The sequence below is a fragment of the Myotis davidii genome, unplaced genomic scaffold (genome assembly GCF_000327345.1).
Source record: "Myotis davidii unplaced genomic scaffold, ASM32734v1 scaffold42, whole genome shotgun sequence".
NCBI lineage: Eukaryota > Metazoa > Chordata > Mammalia > Chiroptera > Vespertilionidae > Myotis > Myotis davidii.
The window spans coordinates 676,121-697,202 of record NW_006294243.1 but is presented as its reverse complement, the minus strand read 5'-3'; the positions used below and the strand labels follow the sequence as shown (position 1 = coordinate 697,202).

The 21,082-nt window shown below is 36.4% G+C and overlaps 1 protein-coding gene across 2 annotated transcripts; it reads right to left on the bottom strand.

Annotated features, from left to right (window-relative positions):
• Positions 1 to 4,064: 4,064 nt before the first annotated feature.
• On the bottom strand, positions 4,065 to 20,794 carry POU1F1 (POU class 1 homeobox 1). Of its 2 annotated transcripts, none has more exons than XM_006768261.1 (6): positions 20,530 to 20,794; positions 17,374 to 17,523; positions 9,080 to 9,304; positions 6,230 to 6,394; positions 5,422 to 5,482; positions 4,065 to 4,526 (listed from the first exon to the last, which is right to left on the bottom strand). In XM_006768261.1, the coding sequence occupies exons 1-6, from the start codon at positions 20,669 to 20,671 to the stop codon at positions 4,316 to 4,318; spliced, it is 954 nt and encodes a 317-aa protein (XP_006768324.1). In that variant the 5' UTR covers positions 20,672 to 20,794; the 3' UTR covers positions 4,065 to 4,315. The 2 variants fall into 2 exon arrangements, with proteins under 2 accessions (XP_006768324.1, XP_006768325.1); XM_006768262.1 differs by having other exon boundaries at positions 4,174 to 4,526; positions 17,374 to 17,445.
• Positions 20,795 to 21,082: the final 288 nt, after the last annotated feature.

The following is a 21,082-nucleotide window of genomic DNA, read 5'->3' as shown; positions in this document are numbered from 1 at the left end:
GGGCCCGCCTCGCCCCCCTGCCAGCCTGATAGCCCTAACTGCTCCCCTGCTGGCCTGATTGCCCCTAACCATCTCTGCCTCAGTTTCCACCACGATGGCTTTTCTGGAAGGACATCCAGAATGATATCCGGAAGGTCATTAAAGGGTGACATATGTAATACTTCCAACAATAAAGATAAGAGAAAAAGAATTGCTATTTCAATATTAAATACTGATTGAAAATAATTCCTTTTAGGGAGAAAAATTGGTTCCTAATGCTAGTTGTATCTAAACTTGAAAAGAGTAACCTTATGGATGAATATTTAATAATATGGTATAAACCTATCTACACTAATAAAAGAGAAAGATGCAAATTGACTATACCTCCGTGACACCCACCAGCCTATCAGGAGTGAGTATGCAAATTAACCCAACGAAGATGGCGGGTTAATTTGCATACGCAGGTGCCGAGCAGCCAGGGGTGGGGTGGGACACTTGCATCATCACCATGGTGATGACGATATGTATTCCTTTCAGACACTCCCAAACTGCAATGGTGTGTGTCCAGGTCTGAAAAGAGACCTATGATGACTTTCTCCTTTGATGGTGTTACTCTGCATGAATAGGTGTTTGCAGCCATAGAACAACAAATCAGCTTTCAATTTCCTCTCTGTACAAGCTGAGTCCCACAGGGACTCACCTTATTCCTCCAAGAGTCAATTGGATTGAATTTGCCTTAGAGGAAGCCTGAGGATTGTGAAGTCTGATTTTAGATACACACTCTCCTCCCCAGCCTCCACCATCCTCCCAAGAACTTGAAAACACACGCATACTCCTCCCATCCCCAAACACTGAACATATTTATTTAACTAAATAAATCTTTCCACCATTAGAGATGAAAAGGTCAATTCGGTGAATGAGTTTCTCAGCCACTTCTACCCTGTAAAGTTGAATGTACCAATCAGTACAAGTGACAAATAAATGTTTCCATTTTAATGGACTACTCTACTAAATCCTGAGGATCTCCATGGAAGAGCTCACAAGAACAACAGATCAAGAGGCTGTATGGCTAAAGTAGGCTCTTGGTATTGACTCCCAAAAGAAGGAACACATAGATACTACACAGTAATTTACATTGTTATTTAATTACAGTTTAGAATTCTAAATAACATTAACAATCTTTTATTTTTAAAAAATATCAATATAGAAAATATAATTCTAAAACTAGGTAATACAAATGAGTTGCTAGTAAATAGCAGTGCATTTACTAAACTAATTTTTTACTAGCTAAGTAAAGAGTATTATGCTAAGTGAAATAAGCCAGTCAGAGAAAGACAAGTAAAGGTGGCTCTGGGCCAGAATGAAGGCAGAAAAGTGGATCCAGCCAGAGTAAAGGTGGTGCCAGCAGCCAGGGGAAGGAAGGCCCATTCTTGCACGAATCTTCATGCATGGGGCCTCTAGTATATGTGATAATTATCTAAGCCAGTGGTTCTCAACCTTCTGGCCCTTTCAATACAGTTCCTCATGTTGTGACCCAACCATAAAATTATTTTTGTTGCTACTTCATAACTGTAATGTTGCTACTGTTATGAATCGTAATGTAAATATCTGATATGTAGGATGGTCTTAGGCGCCCCCTGTGAAAGGGTCGTATATATATTTGTGCATTCTGCCCTGCTTTTGCAAACTAAAGAATCCCTTCCCCAATTTACGTTTCAAACAGGTGATCTGTCAAGAGAAGGAACTTAGACATCTACATAGCAGAATAATTTGAAATTTTCTCTTGAATAAGAAAAGCCTTTATATGTATACTAGAGGCCCAGTGCATGAAATTCGTGCTTAGGTGGGGGAAGGGTTGGTTTCCTCAGCCCCGCCTGCCCCCTCTCTATTCTGGGACCCCTCGGGGGATGTCCGACTGCCGGTTTAGGCCCAATCCTGCAGGCAGTCGGACATCCCTCTCACAATCCAGGACCACGGGCTCTTAACCGCTCACCTGCCTGCCTGCCTGATCACCCCTAACCCCTCTGCCTGCCTGCCTGATTGCCTCTAACTGCTCCCCTGCTGACCTGATCACCCCTAACCACCTCTGCCTGCCGTCCTGATCACCCAACCCCTGTGAAAGGGTCATTCGACTGCCAAAGGGGTCTCAACCCACAGGTTGAGAACCACTGATCTAAGCATATATACATACTTGTTTTTGTTATACAAAGTCAGATTAAACATTCCCAGTAGATTCATACTTAAAGTGTAAAAAAGTCACTGTCTAGATTTATATTGCATTACATTTCTGGAAGGACATCCAGAATGATATCCGGAAGGTCATTCAGTCTAATTAACATATTATGCTTTTATTAGTATAGATTGTATTGAACATCTTCTGGGTGCTAGCTGTGTACTTAAGCATAAATTATCAGGCCCCTGAAAACTTTTTTTGTTAATATAGCAAAGGTTTTATCATCCAATTGACAATGATTAGGTATATACAAACATATATGACCTAAATAGACTACCTATATAATACTTGGTCTTTATTAATGTCACACAACAATAAGAGACCAGATAGTATAATTTCGTAAGCATTCTAAATAATAAAATTTGCTTTAATTGTTCCCATTTTTTCTATATAAAATAAATTAAACATTGCCAGTAGGTTTACACTCAAAATGCAAAATGTCACTATTTGATATTGATATCACATTACAGTTTGCTTCTACTTGAAAGTTTCAAAGCAGTACATTCTTATAGATTAAATGTTTCTTGAGCTACAGTTCTCTGAATTCAAAACCTCAATATATCAAACTATTAATAATAAATTATATTCTAATTAGTTAAACAAAAAATGATAGTCTCTTTTTATGAGGACCCAGATGATTTTTGGGTTATGAGATTTAAAAAATAAATCACATTATTAAATTTAATCACCCTTCAAGTTTGTAATCATTATTAACAGCACACCCCTCTTTCATTTAATGATGAACAAATCATTAATCAATGAAATTAAAGAATGCATTCTGCTATAAGCAAATACTTTCCAAGATGCTGGAGAAACAACAGCAAACAAGCAGACATCTCCCCTGCACCTGTGCAGCTTACAGAATAGCAGTTTGAGACTCAAGAATCAATAAAGCATATTTTCTATAGCTAGACATCAAAAGAGTGTCTAGGAATAATGCAAAGATCATAAATTAATGTTTCAACAAATCTCTATTGAAAGACTTTTTTGGGTACTAATATGCCATAACATGTTAGTTTCAGAGGTGTCACTTCTGTCATAACATGTTAATTTCAGAGGTGTCATATTATCCTATATAATAAAAGGGTAATATGCAAATTGACCCTAACAGCAGAACAACTAGGAATGACTGGTCACAATGACACACACTGATCACCAGGGGGCAGACGCTCAATGCAGAAGCTGCCCCCTGGTGGTCAGTGCACTCCCACAGGGGGTGCTCTGCTCAGCCACAAGCCAGGCTGATGGCTACCAGTACAGAGGTGGTGGTGGGAGCCTCTCCCGCCTCCTCACCAGCACTAAGGATGTCAGACTGCAGCTTAGGCTTGCTCCCCGCTGGCAAGTGGACATCCCCCAAGGGCTCCTGGGCTGCCAGAGGGATATCTGACTGCCAGCTTAGGCCCAATCCCCCGGGTAGCGAGCCTGAGCCGGCGGGTGGTCATCCCCCGAGGGGTCCCAGACTGCGAGAGGGCATAGGCTGGGCTGAGGGACCCCCCGAGTGCACAAATTTTTGTGCACGGGGCATCTAGTTGTATTCATAAATGCAATATTAAAATTCTAAGGCACCTCTGGCTCTTAAGTGCAAAAACTTGAGTTCAAGCCAATCATTAAAGCTGATGATAAGCAGGACATTGGCTAAGGAATTATCTAATTGGATTTTCTCTGATGATATTCTTTAACTACTTGACATTACTCTGAAACATTAAAAGCTAACATACAGTCTTTGGAAAAGGAACATTTAAAAGACCTGTGTGTACACTCATGTGTGCATGTATGTGTAGGTGTGTTTTGTGTGTGTGTGTGTTCAGATAGATGATAAATAGATAGGGAGAGAGAGACTGGGAGAGAAGGAATCATTGTTTTGGTTCTGCTAGTATCTTTTGCTTAAAATATACAATGTGGCCTCTGAGAATAATTCTTTTAAATAAAACAATTTACCAAAATAATTTAAATTGAAGTTTAAGAATGTAGAAAAGAAAAGCTTCTGCAAAGTAACTGATATAGAATGATTTTTGAAGCCAACCAAATAACAAATTTCTATTTGTGTTGGGAGAACAGAAAAGAATGAAAAATGGAAAAATTTGCAGTTACACATAGGAAATCTTATCTGCACTCAAGATTTTCCTTGGAAATAGCGAATAAACTCTGATTCAGACTTGTTTTCACCCGTTTTTCTCTCTGCCTTCGGTTGCAAAACCAAACTCTTACTACTTCTTTCTCAAGATTCAGTTCTTCAGCCATCCTCATGATCTCTTGAGAGGAGGGTTTATTCTGTTCTCCAAAGTGTCTCTCCAGGGCACCTTTTGCAGCAATACTGGGAGACCGGGTTGGGGAGCAGGTGGTGGGGGTGGAGAGACAGGGTAAGATTATGTTTTTGGCAGATCAAAATTAAATTAGGTTGAATTTTTAAGTATTAACATGAAAATAAAACTTAAAGACTCTTTAAACATTTTAAAACTCTTCGACAAAGATAGGTGTATGATTTGTCATATTTTTAGATACTTGTCTTTTGCAGGGTACCATTCATTACCAGTCACGGGAAGAAACAAGTAGAGGAACAGACTTTCTATGTTTATCCCGCTTTGCACCACAAGAGGGCACTGACTTCCTGAGAAGGAAAGGAACACTTCTGTAGGCGTTTCTAAAGGTCCCCCAGAAATCATTTGTTATTTACAATAAATTAAATGTTCAGTGAACAACTCACCAACCAAAAAAACCCTACATTTTAGCATTTCCTCAGTGAGCCTCATGGAGATTACAAAAAAATCAACAACAATCTTTCTGGTTTAAATTGTAAGAAGTCACCTTGGGCTTTAAGATTCTAAAATACTGATTACTAATTTTGTTATTTTTAATAACACAAATGCCATATTGCCAGAGCAAGACTTATATATAATAGGAAAGTAGAAATAGTCACTATTTTTAGAAATGATGGCTCAGTTTCTGTTTTATTCAAAACTTGTAGAGCAAATGTGTTCTTGAATCAAACAATACATAGTATTCCAACAAATGTTTAAAATTAATAGCTCTCCACTTCTCACTATTAAGTTATTGAAATCTGCTTTTTAAAATATATTTTGTACTTTTCAATTGGTTATATCCATCTTAAATTTATATGTTCTGTTGCACCTATATTATGCTAAGAGCTTATTCCATTTGTAAAATGTCCTTTTCTTCCTCTAGAGACATTTAATATCTCAAAAGCATACCTTATAGTTGTTCTCCGTTTCCTTTTCCTTTCATTTACTCCCACTTTTTCATTGTATAAAGCTGTAATGGGGAAAAGAGGGATAATTACAGAAACTAAGTAGGGTTTAAAACAACAAGTCAGATTTGGATTTCAAATGTTATTATAAAGCTATGCAAAATAAAATCACCATACATTTTTTAATTTTTTGCAACCTATGACATTTTGCATTACAAGTCCTAGATAACAATGTTAATACAGAAACAAATATTAACTTTGCAAAGACAATTGTCTATGAATCATATCTCTATTTACTTTTGTTGGAACTCTTGCTCTCAAAACTTGCTCTTTATCCAGCCTTGACATATTAGTATAAGTAGATCATTTTCTCACATTAAATCGCTCATTTGACAATTGCATGTGCTATTCACTTGGAAGACTGGTGTGTGAAAATGCTCTGGTTACACTAGTATTAGGTTATAAAAACGATTGCATGTGCAATCACTACAGTATAGCATAAAGGTAAGAAAAAAGTCTGAATGTGTTTTAAAAATTTCATTTCACCGCTTCTCATCTATGCCACACAGTCCGGAAGGCCGTCCTCACGCAGCTGATCCTCTCACCGTTTACCATCGCAGTAAATTTATTCCTGCACTTGCATTAGCCTTCCTCCCTTTTAGTGTGATGAAACAAGACAGTTATTCTTTATCGCAAAGAAAAAAACACAAAACTAAACCTCAAACCTCTCGCTTTAGCATTATTCCTACCAATCGATGCCACTGTTTTTAGGTTAAAACGTCCCAGAGCCTTCGGAGATGCAGCGTTAGTACCTCCCACTTGCTCAGCCTCCTCCAGCCACTTAGATAAGATTGCTTTCAGTTTGCATGCATTTTTGAAGCTGAGCTGCAGGTTTTCAAATCGGCAGATAGTTGTTTGACTGAATTCCGAGCCATGCACAGCGGCCAGAGCTTCCCCGACATTGGTCTGGGTGTACCCTGCGAAAGGAACAGGAAGGCCATCAGCTTCAGCTGTCAGGAGTCTTTTAAGCATATATTTGTTGCAAATTACAACAAATATATGTAAGGGTCTGTGTAAAATTGCCCTGTACTTCAAAAAATATTATTTCTAGCTAATTATTTTTTTCTAGAAGTAAAAATCATTCAGATAGGAATATCTGCCATTCATAATTCTTAGCCAGATTGGAGAGATGAGTCATTAGATCAGTGATGGAGAAACTTTTGAGCTCGGTGTGCCAGCATTTTGAAAAACCCTAACTTAACTCTGGTGCCGTGTCACATATAGAAATTTTTTGATATTTGAAACCATAGTAAAACAAAGACTTATATTTTTGATATTTATTTTATATATTTAAATGCCATTTAACAAAGAAAAATCAGCCAAAAAAATGAGTTCGTGTGTCACCTCTGACATGCGTGTCATAGGTTTGCCATCACTGCATTAGATACTTAAAAATTCTTGTATTCTTTGTCATTATTATTAAACATCTGATGAATATACTCAAAAGTCTATTGTATATTGAATATAATGCATAAAATAAATGGTGCTTTATCATAAATATTTTTATCTCAACTGTTAAAAGTGAAAAAAAATTATATGTTGAAGGGTACCAATTAAAACTAAAAATTATGCTTTCTTTTTCTAAAAACATGTCTATTATGAGACTTTAATCACCCAACATTTTATAAACCACCTCCAAGCACATTTGTTACATCATTTGGTAATGCTTCTATCTCCTGGCAAAAGATTCTCATTGATTGTCTGGAATATGTTTAGAGTTCAAGTTGCTATGAACCATCAATATTGAATTTGAACCATTCACAGCAATAGACATATCAAACTGCAAATGAATGTTTTAAATTGTCTACTGCCATGTTTACTGCATATTGTAACTACATATTAATTCAGGGCCTACGGCTATATATATATATATACCTGTATGCATAAAGTGGTTACATATGACACCCATGGATAAATATTATTACAAAATAACCTGTGGTTCATTCCACAACTACAGAAGTTTGAACTATCACTTTTCAAACCCTTTTTGAAAAATTCACTATTTCATGAATTTAAATTACTGTTAGTTGTTTCAGTTATTTTATTAAAAACACTTTTCAATAGAAAGTAAGCAAAGGCTATGAACAGACAATTCACAGAAACAAAATTGCAAACGATGGCCAAACACATGACAGAAACTACCATGCAGTACGACTTCGAGCTATTTGATTTGCAAAAATCTGAAAGATTAATTGCATTTTTCCTTCAATAACTATTTAACTATCCTATGTGCCAGTCACTGTTCTAATACTGAGGATATGTCATTAAGGAGAAAACAAAAGCAAACAAACAAACCAACAACAAAGCACCCCCGCTTTCATGGAGATCTGAGGGACCCTTACAAGGGACACGCATGATGGCAGTAAATTTGGTCCAATGCCGACACAGACAAGTTTGACAGCGTCTATCAAAATTACAAGTACTCCTACTTTTTGATCAAGCAATTTTGTTTTTAACACTTTTCCTGCACATATATTTGTATATGTACAAAATGACATTTCTGAAGTTAACGACTGTAGTATTGTTTTTTACAGAATAATATCAGAGACCACATAAATTTACCATCACCAGGGGACTGGTGAAATAAATTGTAAAATGGAATATGACATATTCAGTTTTTAAAAGGAAAGCTGGCTGGAGTGGCTCAGTTGGTTGGGTGTCATCCCAAAAGGTTGCCAGTTTGATTCCTGTTTAGGGCACAGGCCCAGGTTTCAGGCTCCATCCCTGGTAGGGGCTGTGCAGGAGGTAGTTGATTAATCAATGTTTCACTCTCACATCAATGTTTCTTCTCTCTCTCTCTCTCCTTCCCCCTTCCTCTCTTGCTCTAAAAAAAAAGAAGAAAAAAATCAATAAAGCCCTGGCCAGTTGTTCAGTGGTTAGTGTTGGCCACAGACCAAAGGGTCTCTACTTCAATTCCCTGTTCAGGGCATGCACCTTGGTTCTGTAGCCCCGGTAGGGGCGAGTGTAGAAGGCAACCAATGATGTGTCTCTCTCTCTCTCCCTGCTAAACTCTAGAAATCAATGGGAAAAATATCCTTGGGTGAGACTTTAAATAAATAAATAAATAAATAAATAAATAAATAAATAAATAAATAGATAACCAATCTTTAAAAAGAAAACCACAAACTAATATGGAAAGCTCTCCAAAATAGTTAAATAAAAAAAAATCTGTATGAAGAAATAAAAATATGTATTGACTTATATATGCATAAATACCTCTAACAGGATACACAAGAAACTAACAACATTGAAAAACAGGAAAATCAAGCAAAATGGGTATGTTTTATATATCTTTTTTATGATTTTGAATAATATGAATGCATCATTTATTCAAAAGTTCAAATAAAATACAGTGTAGAGAAAACTGGGTACTTCTAAACTAATTTGAGGTGGTTAAGTTGAAAATAAGTGCCATTAATTTAAAAATCTATGTATTTTGGCTCTAGAAAATTTACAAGGAAATACAGGTTTTTGTAGGATTTTCACACTTGGATTCATTAAATCCACAGTAGAGATGGAGAATGAGAACTGTCTAGGACTTTTGAGCAGAATAGAAGAGATTGAACAGTTATACAGTAAGGATCTGCAGACCAAGTGCATACCTAACTTAATTCTTCTCACTTTAAATTCATTGGCGAACTTTTCAAGTTCTCGAATTTCCGGGGAATCCATGTCTATTGGCTCTTCAACCAATTTACTTTTCCGCCTGAGTTCCTGCTTGAAATCAGGGGCTGCGGGGTCCTCTGCCAGGAGAGGCTGGTGCATGGGTGGAAAGCCATGGCTCAAGGTGTGGTCAGGAAACTTATAGAGACAAGGGGTCAAGCTGCCTGCAAGGAAACGAAGAAAGAAAATAAAGGGCCATATGTAACTACCCACCACTTCTATACAAGCAAGGGTTTTGCGCGTCAGAGCCCATTATTCTGCCACAGCCAGTCTGGATTCTAAAAAGTTAGCTGCCATTCAGTCGTCTGAGGTCAGAGTAGCTTAGTATCAATGCGATTATTTATTTCCCACCTTCCCTAGAGCAACAAAAGCAAAGATAACGCCAAAGAAAATAAGCCTGGAATTGCAAATATTTAAAACAGAAATAAGCAAATACTTTCGGAAGTGTAAGTTTTTCACCATTTTCTTTTCTTAAGAAGACACACATTCCTGGGAATTTGAAGTTCAACTCCAGCAGAATGTATATTTTGATATCTATTTTCTTAATCCATTGAACAAATAATCTGTGATATTTTTTATAATCAAGTGACATGGTTAAGTGCTATGCTGGAAAGTTTTCTTAGGATCAGAAAATTGATTTTACAGTAGAAGCCCAACTGTTTTATCAATAAATGTTTAACTTCACAGAGAAATAATTATGTCTTTTTAAAAATGTAACAAGAGCAGATAAAAAGAGAATTATGAGAACATAAACTACATTAATATGTTTTAAATATATTTGAGGAGTAGACATTAACAAAAGGTAACTTTTAAAGTCCTATTAAAAAGTCAGCAACACGATTTTTTTGAAAAGTATTCAATGTAGTGAAATTATTCTTGATAATTTTTAAGAAGCAAAAATAAGTGACAAGGAAGAGTGCAATTCTAGATATGACAGGTAATCACCTACGAATAATAAAGCATTGTGTTGATTGAGTAGGTTAAATAATAAATCACAAAAACTAAAATATGTAAACATTTTTAAATTGCTTCCAGATTTCATTCTTCATTAGTAGAGAAGAGTCTGTGTCAGTCAGGGAGCTTGGGTGAGAGAATATAAGCCAAATCCCCAGACACTTTATTTTGGTTTTCTTCATCAATCCATTATGTTTTAATTGTAGGTATTTCACTTCAATTTATATTAAATAACACATGGATAACCAAGACACTTTGATATAAATAAAATATTTAGTAATTAATTGTGTTTCTGAGTATTAATAAATATTTAAACTGAAAATAAATTACTGCAGACTATATGCAATAATAATTCTTGGAAACACTGAAAATATACATCGAGTTTATACTACTTACAATTTCTTCATAAATAAATTCACAAATCAAAGGCATGAGTAATAATGTATTTTACCAGAATATTAAGATCTTACATTAATATATCAATATGTAATGAGTAAAAGAATAGTGTAAGTCAGCAAATTGTCAGCTATTATTTATAGGAGAATATGTAATTATAAAGTGGACCCCTATCCAATAGACTATACTCATTTTCTGAAGCAAAGTGGACATATAAGTGAGAGATTAAACAAAAAAGCATAAAATAAATTTAGATGTTTCACAGCTATGAAAACTATTTGAAAGAAGTAATTCCTATCTAAAAAAATTTCATGGTACTTTACAAACCCAAATTATCCAGTTTTACTTTTTAAAAAGTCAGTTAATCATCCAATTAATGCTTTAGTGGATATTAAAGTGATCAAAGAAGATAAAAATGTTCAGAACAATTGTATCAATGTTTAATTTATTACATAGTTTATTTTTTAAAATGTTTATTAATTTTGGGATTCATTTTTAGCTTTCTATTAATTTTGGATTTTTTGTTGGTTGAAGTAAAAGAAAGATTCATACATACAAGAAGAAAACTCATCACATTTATTTTGGCATCTAGTTAATATTTATCTGAAGACTTTTCTTTCACTTATGCTTTCAGATTTGGTTCTTATATGTTAAAGAATTATACTTCTTTCATCACTCAGAAATATCAAATGCAACTTAATACACTTAATGATGAAATACTCTGAGAAACAATAAGAGCAGGGACAAGAAAATCAAGCTGCTGTTTGATTTTGCACATTTAATGTATTTTAAGTTTTTTTAGATAACTCGTTTAACCAATGTCCAATTATGTTTATTTTATACTAGAGGCCCAGTGCATGAATTCCTGCACAGGTAGGGTCTGTCTGGCCTGGGCCAATTGGGCTGGGGGAAGGGACATGGGAGGTTGGCTGCTGGCCAGGCCCACTCCCAATCGGGGAGGTGGAGCCAGCCAGGGTGAGGGGCCACAGGCCGTTGGCCAGCTGGCCCTACCCCCCAGTCGAACTCCTGGTCGAGGGGGGCAATTTGCATATTAGGTTTTTATTATATAGGATAAGTAATTTTTGCTTATATTTTACATGAGATGCCCTAAGGTCTGACTTGGTTAGCAATCTTGACCATTCCATTTCTTTTTTTTTTTGCTGATCATAGCCACACACTGCTACAAGCTTTCTGGGACACTTCATGCTGGGTTCATTACACTTTTCTCATTTTCTTATTCTTATCTAAACAAATGAGGTAGGAAGAATTTACCATTTTTTTTACCCAAAACTTAAAATTTAGGAAACTTAAGTAAAAGTAAATTAAATGACTTTCCTTGGATACCATAAAGAATTAACTACACAGTTGAAATTAGAACTAAAATCCCATGAACATTGCAATAAACCCCATCAAAATCTCCACTCAGGTAGATCAAATTCTTTCTTTAAAAGACTTCTGGCCGAAACCGGTTTGGCTCAGTGGATAGAGCGTTGGCCTGAGGACTGAAAGGTCCCAGGTTCGATTCCGGTCAAGGGCATGTACCTGGGTTGCAGGCACATCCCCAGTGGGAGATGTGCAGGAGGCAGCTGATCGATGTTTCTCTCTCATCGATGTTTCTAACTCTCTATCTCTCTCCCTTCCTCTCTGTAAAAAATCAACAAAATATATTTTAAAAAAATAAAAATAAAAGACCTTTTTTAAAAAGACTTCTGCAGTTTAAATTCATTAGTCTACATTAAAACAAATATTTTCAGACAAAAATATTATAATTATTTATTAAAATATTAGAAGTGGGCCATCTCTATTTCCAGAAAATGTTAAAGGTATTTTTATACATTATAAATTATCTGGAAAACAAACATTCAGAAAGTAAATTTGATCATGAGTCTGAAAAGTGCAAGGAAATGCCATGTTCAAAGGCTTGGCATCCAGAGCAAAAAGGAAAACGTGTGATATGTCTTTATTTTTCATTAAGTGAAAGTATCCACAATTATCCACAGGGACACAGTTTTTCTGGAACTAACCCCAAACAGAAATTCATAATGAGTCATAAGCACAGCCAAACACAGTACATTTCCTATTATCTGATCCTGTATTTGGGGGAGAGGAGGGATTGATCAGTATGGTATATGTGGCAGGATATTTTTAAAATATTCCTGAAGCTTTGCCCCCACTGGCGTAGCTCAGTGGTTGAGCATCCACCTATGAACCAGGAGGTCACAGTTCGATTCCCTGTCTGGGCATATGCTCAGGTTGTGGGCTCGATCCTCAGTGTAGGTAGTGCGGGAGGCAGCCATTCAATGATTCTCTTTCATCATTGATGTTTCTATCTCTTTCTTTCCCTTCCTCTCTAAAAATCAATAAAACATAATTTTAAATACATACATATATATTTTTTTTTCTAAAGCCTAGATAGGGAAAAAGCAAGGTAAAAGATGCTATGACTCCTGTACAATGGTGAGTCTCATATTCAACTTCCCAGAGATTAATAAAGCAAAGTTGTCTGTAAGCCTAGACAAGCACTCATCTAAATAGCTTGGAAGTGTCTGCATATTCTTCACAGCCCAGCTATATTTTCACATTGCAAATGAATCTACTACAGCCTTGCTGAATTGCTCCATATGCGTTTCTGTCTGGGGGAGCAGAGGTGAATCTTTAAGGCAGGCAATGGGGATGAGGAGGGCTCGCCTTGCAGGGCGCTGGTTCAATGTACCGTGGTACCCGGGCAAATTGCGCTCCTGCAGCATGTGGCTCTGACAGATGCTGACAATGCCTCTGAGGTCACAGGCTTGAAGCCTTAAAGGAACAAACGCAGGAAGTAGAGAAACAAAACAAAATACTCTGCCTTGTTGTAGACATACAAGAATGTGCATTTGAATATTTCTATTTTCTTTTTCCCCCTGTGCATGACAATGTGAAGAAAATCCTTAGTTTGAATTGTGACCTTTTTTCTTTTGGGACTGGTAAATCCTGTCCATGTACAACAGGAGTCCTCTGCCGGGCTTTGTAAATTAAGTTTATTTGGAACACAGCCACTCCCATTTGTTTACATATTGCCTGTAGCTGCTTTCCTGCTACCACTTGAGTAGCTGCAACTGAGGCTAAAAAACAGGGAAAATACATCAGGTTACAGCCACTGAGAGGCCCTTCATGATTCAGAGGCAAAAGACCTTCAGAATTACTCCTTCCCTCAGAGTCAACACAACCAGAACAAGTTAGGTGGGGGGGAGGGGGGGAGAAAAAAAAAGAAAATTAGAGAATGAAGAGATGAGCTCCAAAATAGGCTATTTCTTTTTCTTTTTTAAAAATTTTGTTTTATTGTTTAAAGTAATACAAAGTATTACATATGTCTCCTCCCCTCCAGTTACAAAGAGTATTACATATGTCTCCTCCCCTCCACCCCCCACCTTGACATTCCTACTAGAGTGGGCACTTTCAGTCACAGTCATCTTTTCTTTATTATCTGCTCATTAAAGCAAAATGGGCATTCATGTTCTTGATTGACTCCCAAACCTCAGCTATTTTGCTTTCCTCTTAAAATTGGTTTTTAAACAAGGCCTCTCATACCAGGCCTTGGTTTGGACATTATGTAATATAACCCTGCTGGGTTAAACATGAAGTACCATGGAGCTGATTTGCTCAGTTTCACAGGCGGGTGGGCGTGGGCGGGCAGGCAGGGTGGACATTCCATTGAGCTTGTTTTCTTTCACCTCGCTTAGGAAACTAGAGAAGAGAAACAATTCCAGACACCCAAGAATCAAAGTTTTCAGAGTGTTTGCTGTTATTTTATTTTGTTTAGAGAGATTTTGAATAGCACTTATAATTCCCTGGTTGCTGCTATCAATACTGCAGGCTGTTGAATTATCTAAATTCTCAGAAGTAAAGAGACAGAAGAAGGAATTCAGCTGCAAGGGTATCTGAAGAGAAGAGCAAAAGAGAAAGACAGGTTGAGTTGGTTCAAATTAGCCCCAACTCAACTCTAATGGGGTTGTGATATCCATTCAACTTAAAAATGAAGAGACTGAAACTTAAAGATGTTAATGGCTTGAACAAGGCTCAAAATTAGTTTATGGTGTGGCTAACTCATTGCTCCCAATTCGTTTGTCTCTTTGGACCAGGAGGCACAGTGAATTAATCTTATAATTAATGTCCTCCCTACTAACAAAGTATTGGCTATAGCTTTTCCTTTTCAGTGGGTTACTCATTTAATGAAATGCTCAAACTAAATGTAAGCATCAGAGTCTAGGTAATAAAATAACCACATTAAAATAAAGCAATACCACATCCTTTGAAATATAGCACTTTCTGTAGCTCCACTTTTGTATGGAATAGATGACAAGGAACTGCCTTTGTTCTTGATGATAAGACGCTTCCATGGCTTGTGTAGAGGTGGTTTATTTGATGAACGGCTTGAGACTACTCAGAAAATTCAAATGACATAACCGGGTTTCTCTTTTGTGTTTTATACCCCTACTATCTTATTTCTGAATTCGTGTGTTTTATAACTCAATTTGTGTAGCTTCTCTGGGGATAAATGCAGGAGAGTTCACATTCTCTGACTTTAATCTGCTGGGATGCAAATGCTAATACTGAATATATGTCTAAATAGTGACATTCGTACAAATTAGAAAGCATATCACATTTTAATGATAGCACTCTCAAAATATATTTGAATATAATCTCTGTGCTTCCTGGGGAGTTTTTCTTGACATAACAAACATATTTAATTTTGTTTTAAGACCACAGTGATACCTCCAAATCTTAGGGTAACATTTTTGCTTTTGATGTCGCCAACCCAGGCTTTGCATTACTTTAAAGTGTCTTCCAGGGGCCTCTCCGGGTTTGCTGAGTGCCTGCCAGGAGCCTTGCGCCAGCACAACCTGAGCTGCCAGCGCTTGTTCACTCCAGTCCTGGAAACAGGACGGAGGTTAGAGCTCTCAGGCCAGCTGGGAGCTCACTAGCCTGCAGGCACTGGCCTTGGTCTGGTGGGAAGAAGGTGGTAGTAAAATCCGTCTTAAAGTATTTGGTCTGTGGCTGATTTCATCTTTGTGCTGACTTCGGTCCATCGCTGCCTGCTGCTGGGTTTTGAGGATGCATGAAGCCGCATTGGCTCCAGGGGAATCGCTGTGAATGAAAAGCAAGGCCTTTGCTCGGAAAGAGGAGCACAAGGCCACGTGCTTGTCAATCCCTGTCTTCATAATCAAATGCGGGGGAGGCCCAGGGAAGCATTCTGCCCGCACCTCTAGTGGCTAAACGCGTGTCATTGTACTCTTCTATAAAGAATGTGGTTTCTCGTCAATGAGGGCTGTTCTCATTAACCATGAATACTGATTACTGAGTGTCTGAATCATAACTGATCAGTTTTCAAAGGGGAAGAAAAAAAGTATGGCTTTCCTTAGCCTATATAATAAAAGAGAAACATGCAAATTAACCATCCCTCTGCTATGCTCAAGTCACGCCCACAAGCCATGCCCACAAGCCAATCAGGAGCAAGTATGAAAATTAACCCAAAAAAATGGTGGCGGCCATGGAGCTGGAGCAAGCAGGAGGCTTGGGTTGCCCCTGGCGATGAAGGAAGCCAAGCTTCCTGCCTGCCCTGGCCAGACCTGGGCTCTGCTCAAGGCTACAAATTTTCAATTATAGAAGATAAATAAATCCCAGAAAAAAAAATAAAAAAAGGAGAGGCTGGGAGCTTGGGTCACTGGGGGGTGTGGCCAGCCTGAAAATGGCCATCAACCCCTCACCCAGGCTGGCCAGGCACCCCAGTAGGACTTCCCCACCCTACAAGGGCTGTGGGCAGCCTGAAAACGATCCTAAACTCCTCACCCAGGCTGGCCACACACCCATCGGGTGAAGGTCACTGATGGGGGCTTGGCCAGCCTGAAAATGGCCCTCAGCCCTTACCCAGGCTGGCCAGGCACCCCAGCAGGACCCCCACCCTGATCGGGGACACCCTTCAGGGCAAACCAGCTGGCCCCCATCCGTGCACCAGGCCTCTATCCTATATAATAGGGCGGCACCCCAACTCCCCAATCGGCCCTGCTCTGAGCCTGACCAGGGCCTGCACCTAGGGATTGGGCCTGCCCTCTGCCACCCGGGAGTAGGCCTAAGCCAGCAGGTTGTTATCTCCTGAGGGATCCCAGACTTTGAGAGGGCACAGGCCGGGCTGAGGGATCCCCCCCCCACCCCGCGAGGGCACAAATTTTTGTGCAATGGGCCTCTAGTTTTTTAATAATTAAAAAGAGACATTAGAATTTACAGGTAGTATTTAAGAACATCAGTCTTCATTTTACCATAAGGCGACAACACTAACTTATTCAGAATGCTGCTTCATAGACTGAAGAGAAACTAATAGTTCTGAAATACTTTAAAGTTTTCATGTTTTATTTAGTTTTAAGCTGAGAAATTAATGATTGATAAATTCCTTTATCTAAAGTTTATCAGTCTTACATGTGTGCACATGTACACACATACACTTATATTCTCACATAGAGCTTTAGTAGCTTATTGTCACCCATAATATTTCTCTCCCCAAAGCAGGAATAAATACAAAACATCAAAGATTGTCTAAAATATTGGTGTACAAAAAGAATTTAAATCATTAAAATATAAAATCATTAAAATGTTTTCTTTGGTCATAACCTAAAATTAAGTCATGAGTTTTATGATGAGTGGATCCCTTTGGTCAGATGTTTCCCTTTCTTAAGAAATATGCTATCAATGCCCCAGACAAACATTACTAAGTAAGTAGTCTTGATCTAGTGATGTTTTATTTATCCAGAAAAGAAATGTAGGTAACTTTCAGGTCAAGATTCTCTTAGACCCAGAAAATTCATCTAAGTTTCCCCAAACTCAATTTCATATCAAAGACAACTTTTCTTACCTGCCATCACTCCGTAGGTTGATGGCTGATTTCCATAATGACAGGAAGGAACAGAGTAATGAAGTCCTGTTGCTGTGTTTTCCAACGTTGTCACCAGGAAATATGTGCGCAAACATTTAGAAGTTTGAATCAAAGACAAAATAGATGGGACTGGTAAGAAAATGTATGATGATTCAAGACATGTTCATTTCATTTCAAAAATACACATTCATGCCATTCTTAAATTGACATGACAATTGTTTGTTTTCATTTGGGGAAAGTTCTCTGAGTAAGTTAAAACTAGGGGGTGCCCTAGCTGGTTTTGCTCAGTGGATAGAGCACCGGCCTACAGACTGAAGGGCCCTAGGTTTGATTCTGGTCAAGGGCACATGCCCGGGTTTCAGGCTGGATCTCCAGTAGCAGTCATGCAGGAGGCAGCCAATCAATGATTCTCTCATCATTGATGTTTTTATCTCTCTCTCTTCTTCCTTCTCTGAAATCAGTACAAATATATTTTAAAACAAAATAAAACAAAACAAAAAACTAGGGGGTTAAAGATTGTCAAGTAGTGAGATAAAAAAAATCATCAGTGGACAGCAGCCTTTGCTGACTATCCTATGCTCTGTGAGGGGATGACTGACCAGTTGGACTTGGCTAATTGAGAGTTGCAGAATTTGTTCAGGCTTCATGCAATAGAGACATCGTAACAGACTGGCTAGAGGAATAGTCTCTTAAAATTCTTGTGTAAAATGGTATTATAAAGTGGTCTTTCATTGGAAGAAAGACTACAGAAATGGACTCTTGAACTGTTTTTATATTGGTTATTCTGCTAACATATTTTTTCCATCAAAGAGGAAATGGCACAGCAACTAAGCTCCTATTCTATACAATCATGAAAATCCCACTAAATTTAGAGGTTTGTGCAAACTCTGTGACAATGTATAATGTGTTCATGTTGCTGTTGAAACCTTGAGGTCATCGGTTTCTGCATCCACACAATCAATTTGATAATTCCAATGATAAAACTGTTCAAAAAATAAGTTGATTGTTGAGTGGCGATGTCTATAAAGGTTGTTTGTACCTACTATATACACACAAACTTGTTCATAAGTAATTACATGCTTCATGGAGTCAATGTGTACTTTGAAAGTAAATTTAAATTACTAAACTTTTTAAAATGAAGCTTTAAACATGAAAAAACAAGATGACTAAAACCAGGGAATATTCACACTAATTAATGTTTCTTCACATATTTAATTTTCTTATTCTCCGTCATATCCTGAACATAGCATTTGCTTTTCATAAATATATTATAGGCATATCTTCTTGAACAAATATCTAAGAGATATTAAAAAGTAGGGAATTTGGATCTTTTGAAAATATTAAAATATTATCTAGTAATTAAAGCCATCAAGTCTCCTAAAAAAAAAGTAAATCATTTTTCTCTAACTATAGAACAATGATTAATATTTTAAAATATCTGCATAAATTCCCACTTTACAATTGACACGTAGAAAGAACTAAAGTCATTTTACATTACTATTACACAAACCTTGCTCTGCATTACAAAATTAAACAAATAAACACAAAATAAGAGCTCTTATTATTATAACCATTATTTCTAATACTTATTTGGACAAATGATTATGATTTGATGAAAAAATATAAATTCAATGCTATTATCATTTAAAATACATTTAGGTCATTTTTACTCATCATATTTTTTTTTTTTACTTTATAAAGTTTAACTACATTTTGTTTCTCTGATTTTGAGCAGTTGGATAAATGGCAGGCTAACTTATTAAATATGTTACTTACGTATTTAAAAATAAATACATCTTAAAAATAAATGGGGTTTTGAGTCTAAACTTGCTAAATCATTACCTCAATTCTAAATTTTATTTTCATTCTGAAATAATATTCACACAGTAAATTAAACAAATATTATATTATTCTCCTAGCCCCTATTTATAGAAAACTCTATTATTAAAAATATACAATTAGCTAGTGAGTTTAAATTTTTATAGCACAATTTTTTTAAAAAAATATTTTATTATGATTTCAAGAAACATGTTTCACTATACTTCCATTATTACCTTTCAAGTTAAGTAATGAGAATATTAGGTAGGTGAAAAAGATTTCAACATTAATGACTTTGCCAAAGTCTAGCTATCTAGTTTCTATATTCTTTAAAATACAGCTGAAGATTAATGCTGAATTTACAAATATATTTGAAATCTGACAAATTATAAAATAAAGCCTAAATTATTTAAATCAGAATGTAAATTTATCAACTCAAATTTTGATTTCTAAATGTATAATATTTTCCCTATTTGGATTGCTTTCAAAACAAGTGGAAAATAAGTATAGCACATTGCTATTTAATAGAAGAAATGTATTCAAGACTTAGTCTATTTATAATTCTATTTTAAAACACTTACTTTACTATATAATTAAAGAATGAATTATGCATTAACAAAACATGTTTATTTGTATTTAAGACAATTTATTTGAATTTTCAAGTTTAATTTTTATTTAAGAAAGTTATGTAAAGAAAATATTAAAACTTGGTTAGAGGTTGAAATCTCTTCAGAACTCAGTTCCTGGGCTCTAAAGGTTATATATTGCTTCTAGTTTTTATTTTTGAGTTTTGAATTATGCTAAAAGTAAGTTTATTAAAATTACTTAATTAGTTTCTTCTTTGAAATCCATTGTTGTTGGTATTGGGAATCATTTAGTTGTATTCACGATGAAGTATTTGGCTGGTTTTATAATAGTAGCAAGTGTAATCTAAAAAACAAATTTTTAAGTTAAGAAAATTACTGCTTTAAAACACTAAATTATTTTAGACTATTTCTTTAGTTTTGCTGTGTATCCATAAATTTCTAATTAAAATTATTTTTGGATTAAAAATAGCCAAATTTACTGCTTACTTATATAAAAAAACAGATCTTTATAATGAAACCAAAAATAAGTTAAATTACGACACTTACTAATATTGCTTGAAAAATTTCTTAGATATTTTGACTTCTTCAATATCCTTAATATTTAACTTTAAACATATTAAACTGAAAGGAAAAATAAAAGTAGCAAAGATATCTAAATTAACAAGATCCAAAGCATCCATTCTGAAATCTTTAGGCCCAGCCACCGGCAGACTGTTACTGGAGTCAGTACCTGTAGACATCACATTGGTGGTATGGTTGGAGACTGGTAGGCACTCGGCAGCGCTGTGATGCATTATCAGAGGCAGAGTTGCAGAAGACTCAGAATTAAGAGGTATAAAGGTATCAGCTGAAGTAAAAGGTTGGCAACTCATTCCCACGGTGAGTAGAAAAATTAGGAGAATTGTTGCTCCCCAAATCAGAGTTTTATTCTATTACTGTCTCAAAGGGCTGTTTCAAATCTCACTACCTGCATATATACATCAGGAAGGCTCTGAAGCACCAAGAGGGCGCGTGCTGGTATTTATACTGCAGGGAAAGCCCTTTATACATGTTAATCATCTTTTCCCAGGGGTATTGCTTTATCATGTGGACTGCCTTCCTTCTACCTCAAACATAATCCAAGCCCCACAGGAAAGCTTGCTCTGGGTATAGATTGAGGGTAAGGGAGAAATCTGAAACTTTTCTGACAGCTTCAGTAATACAGACCTTTTAGAAAGAAATAAACTTAAATAAAAGTGTCCCTCAAAGAAATAATGTTTCAATAAATTGAAAAATAGGTGTCT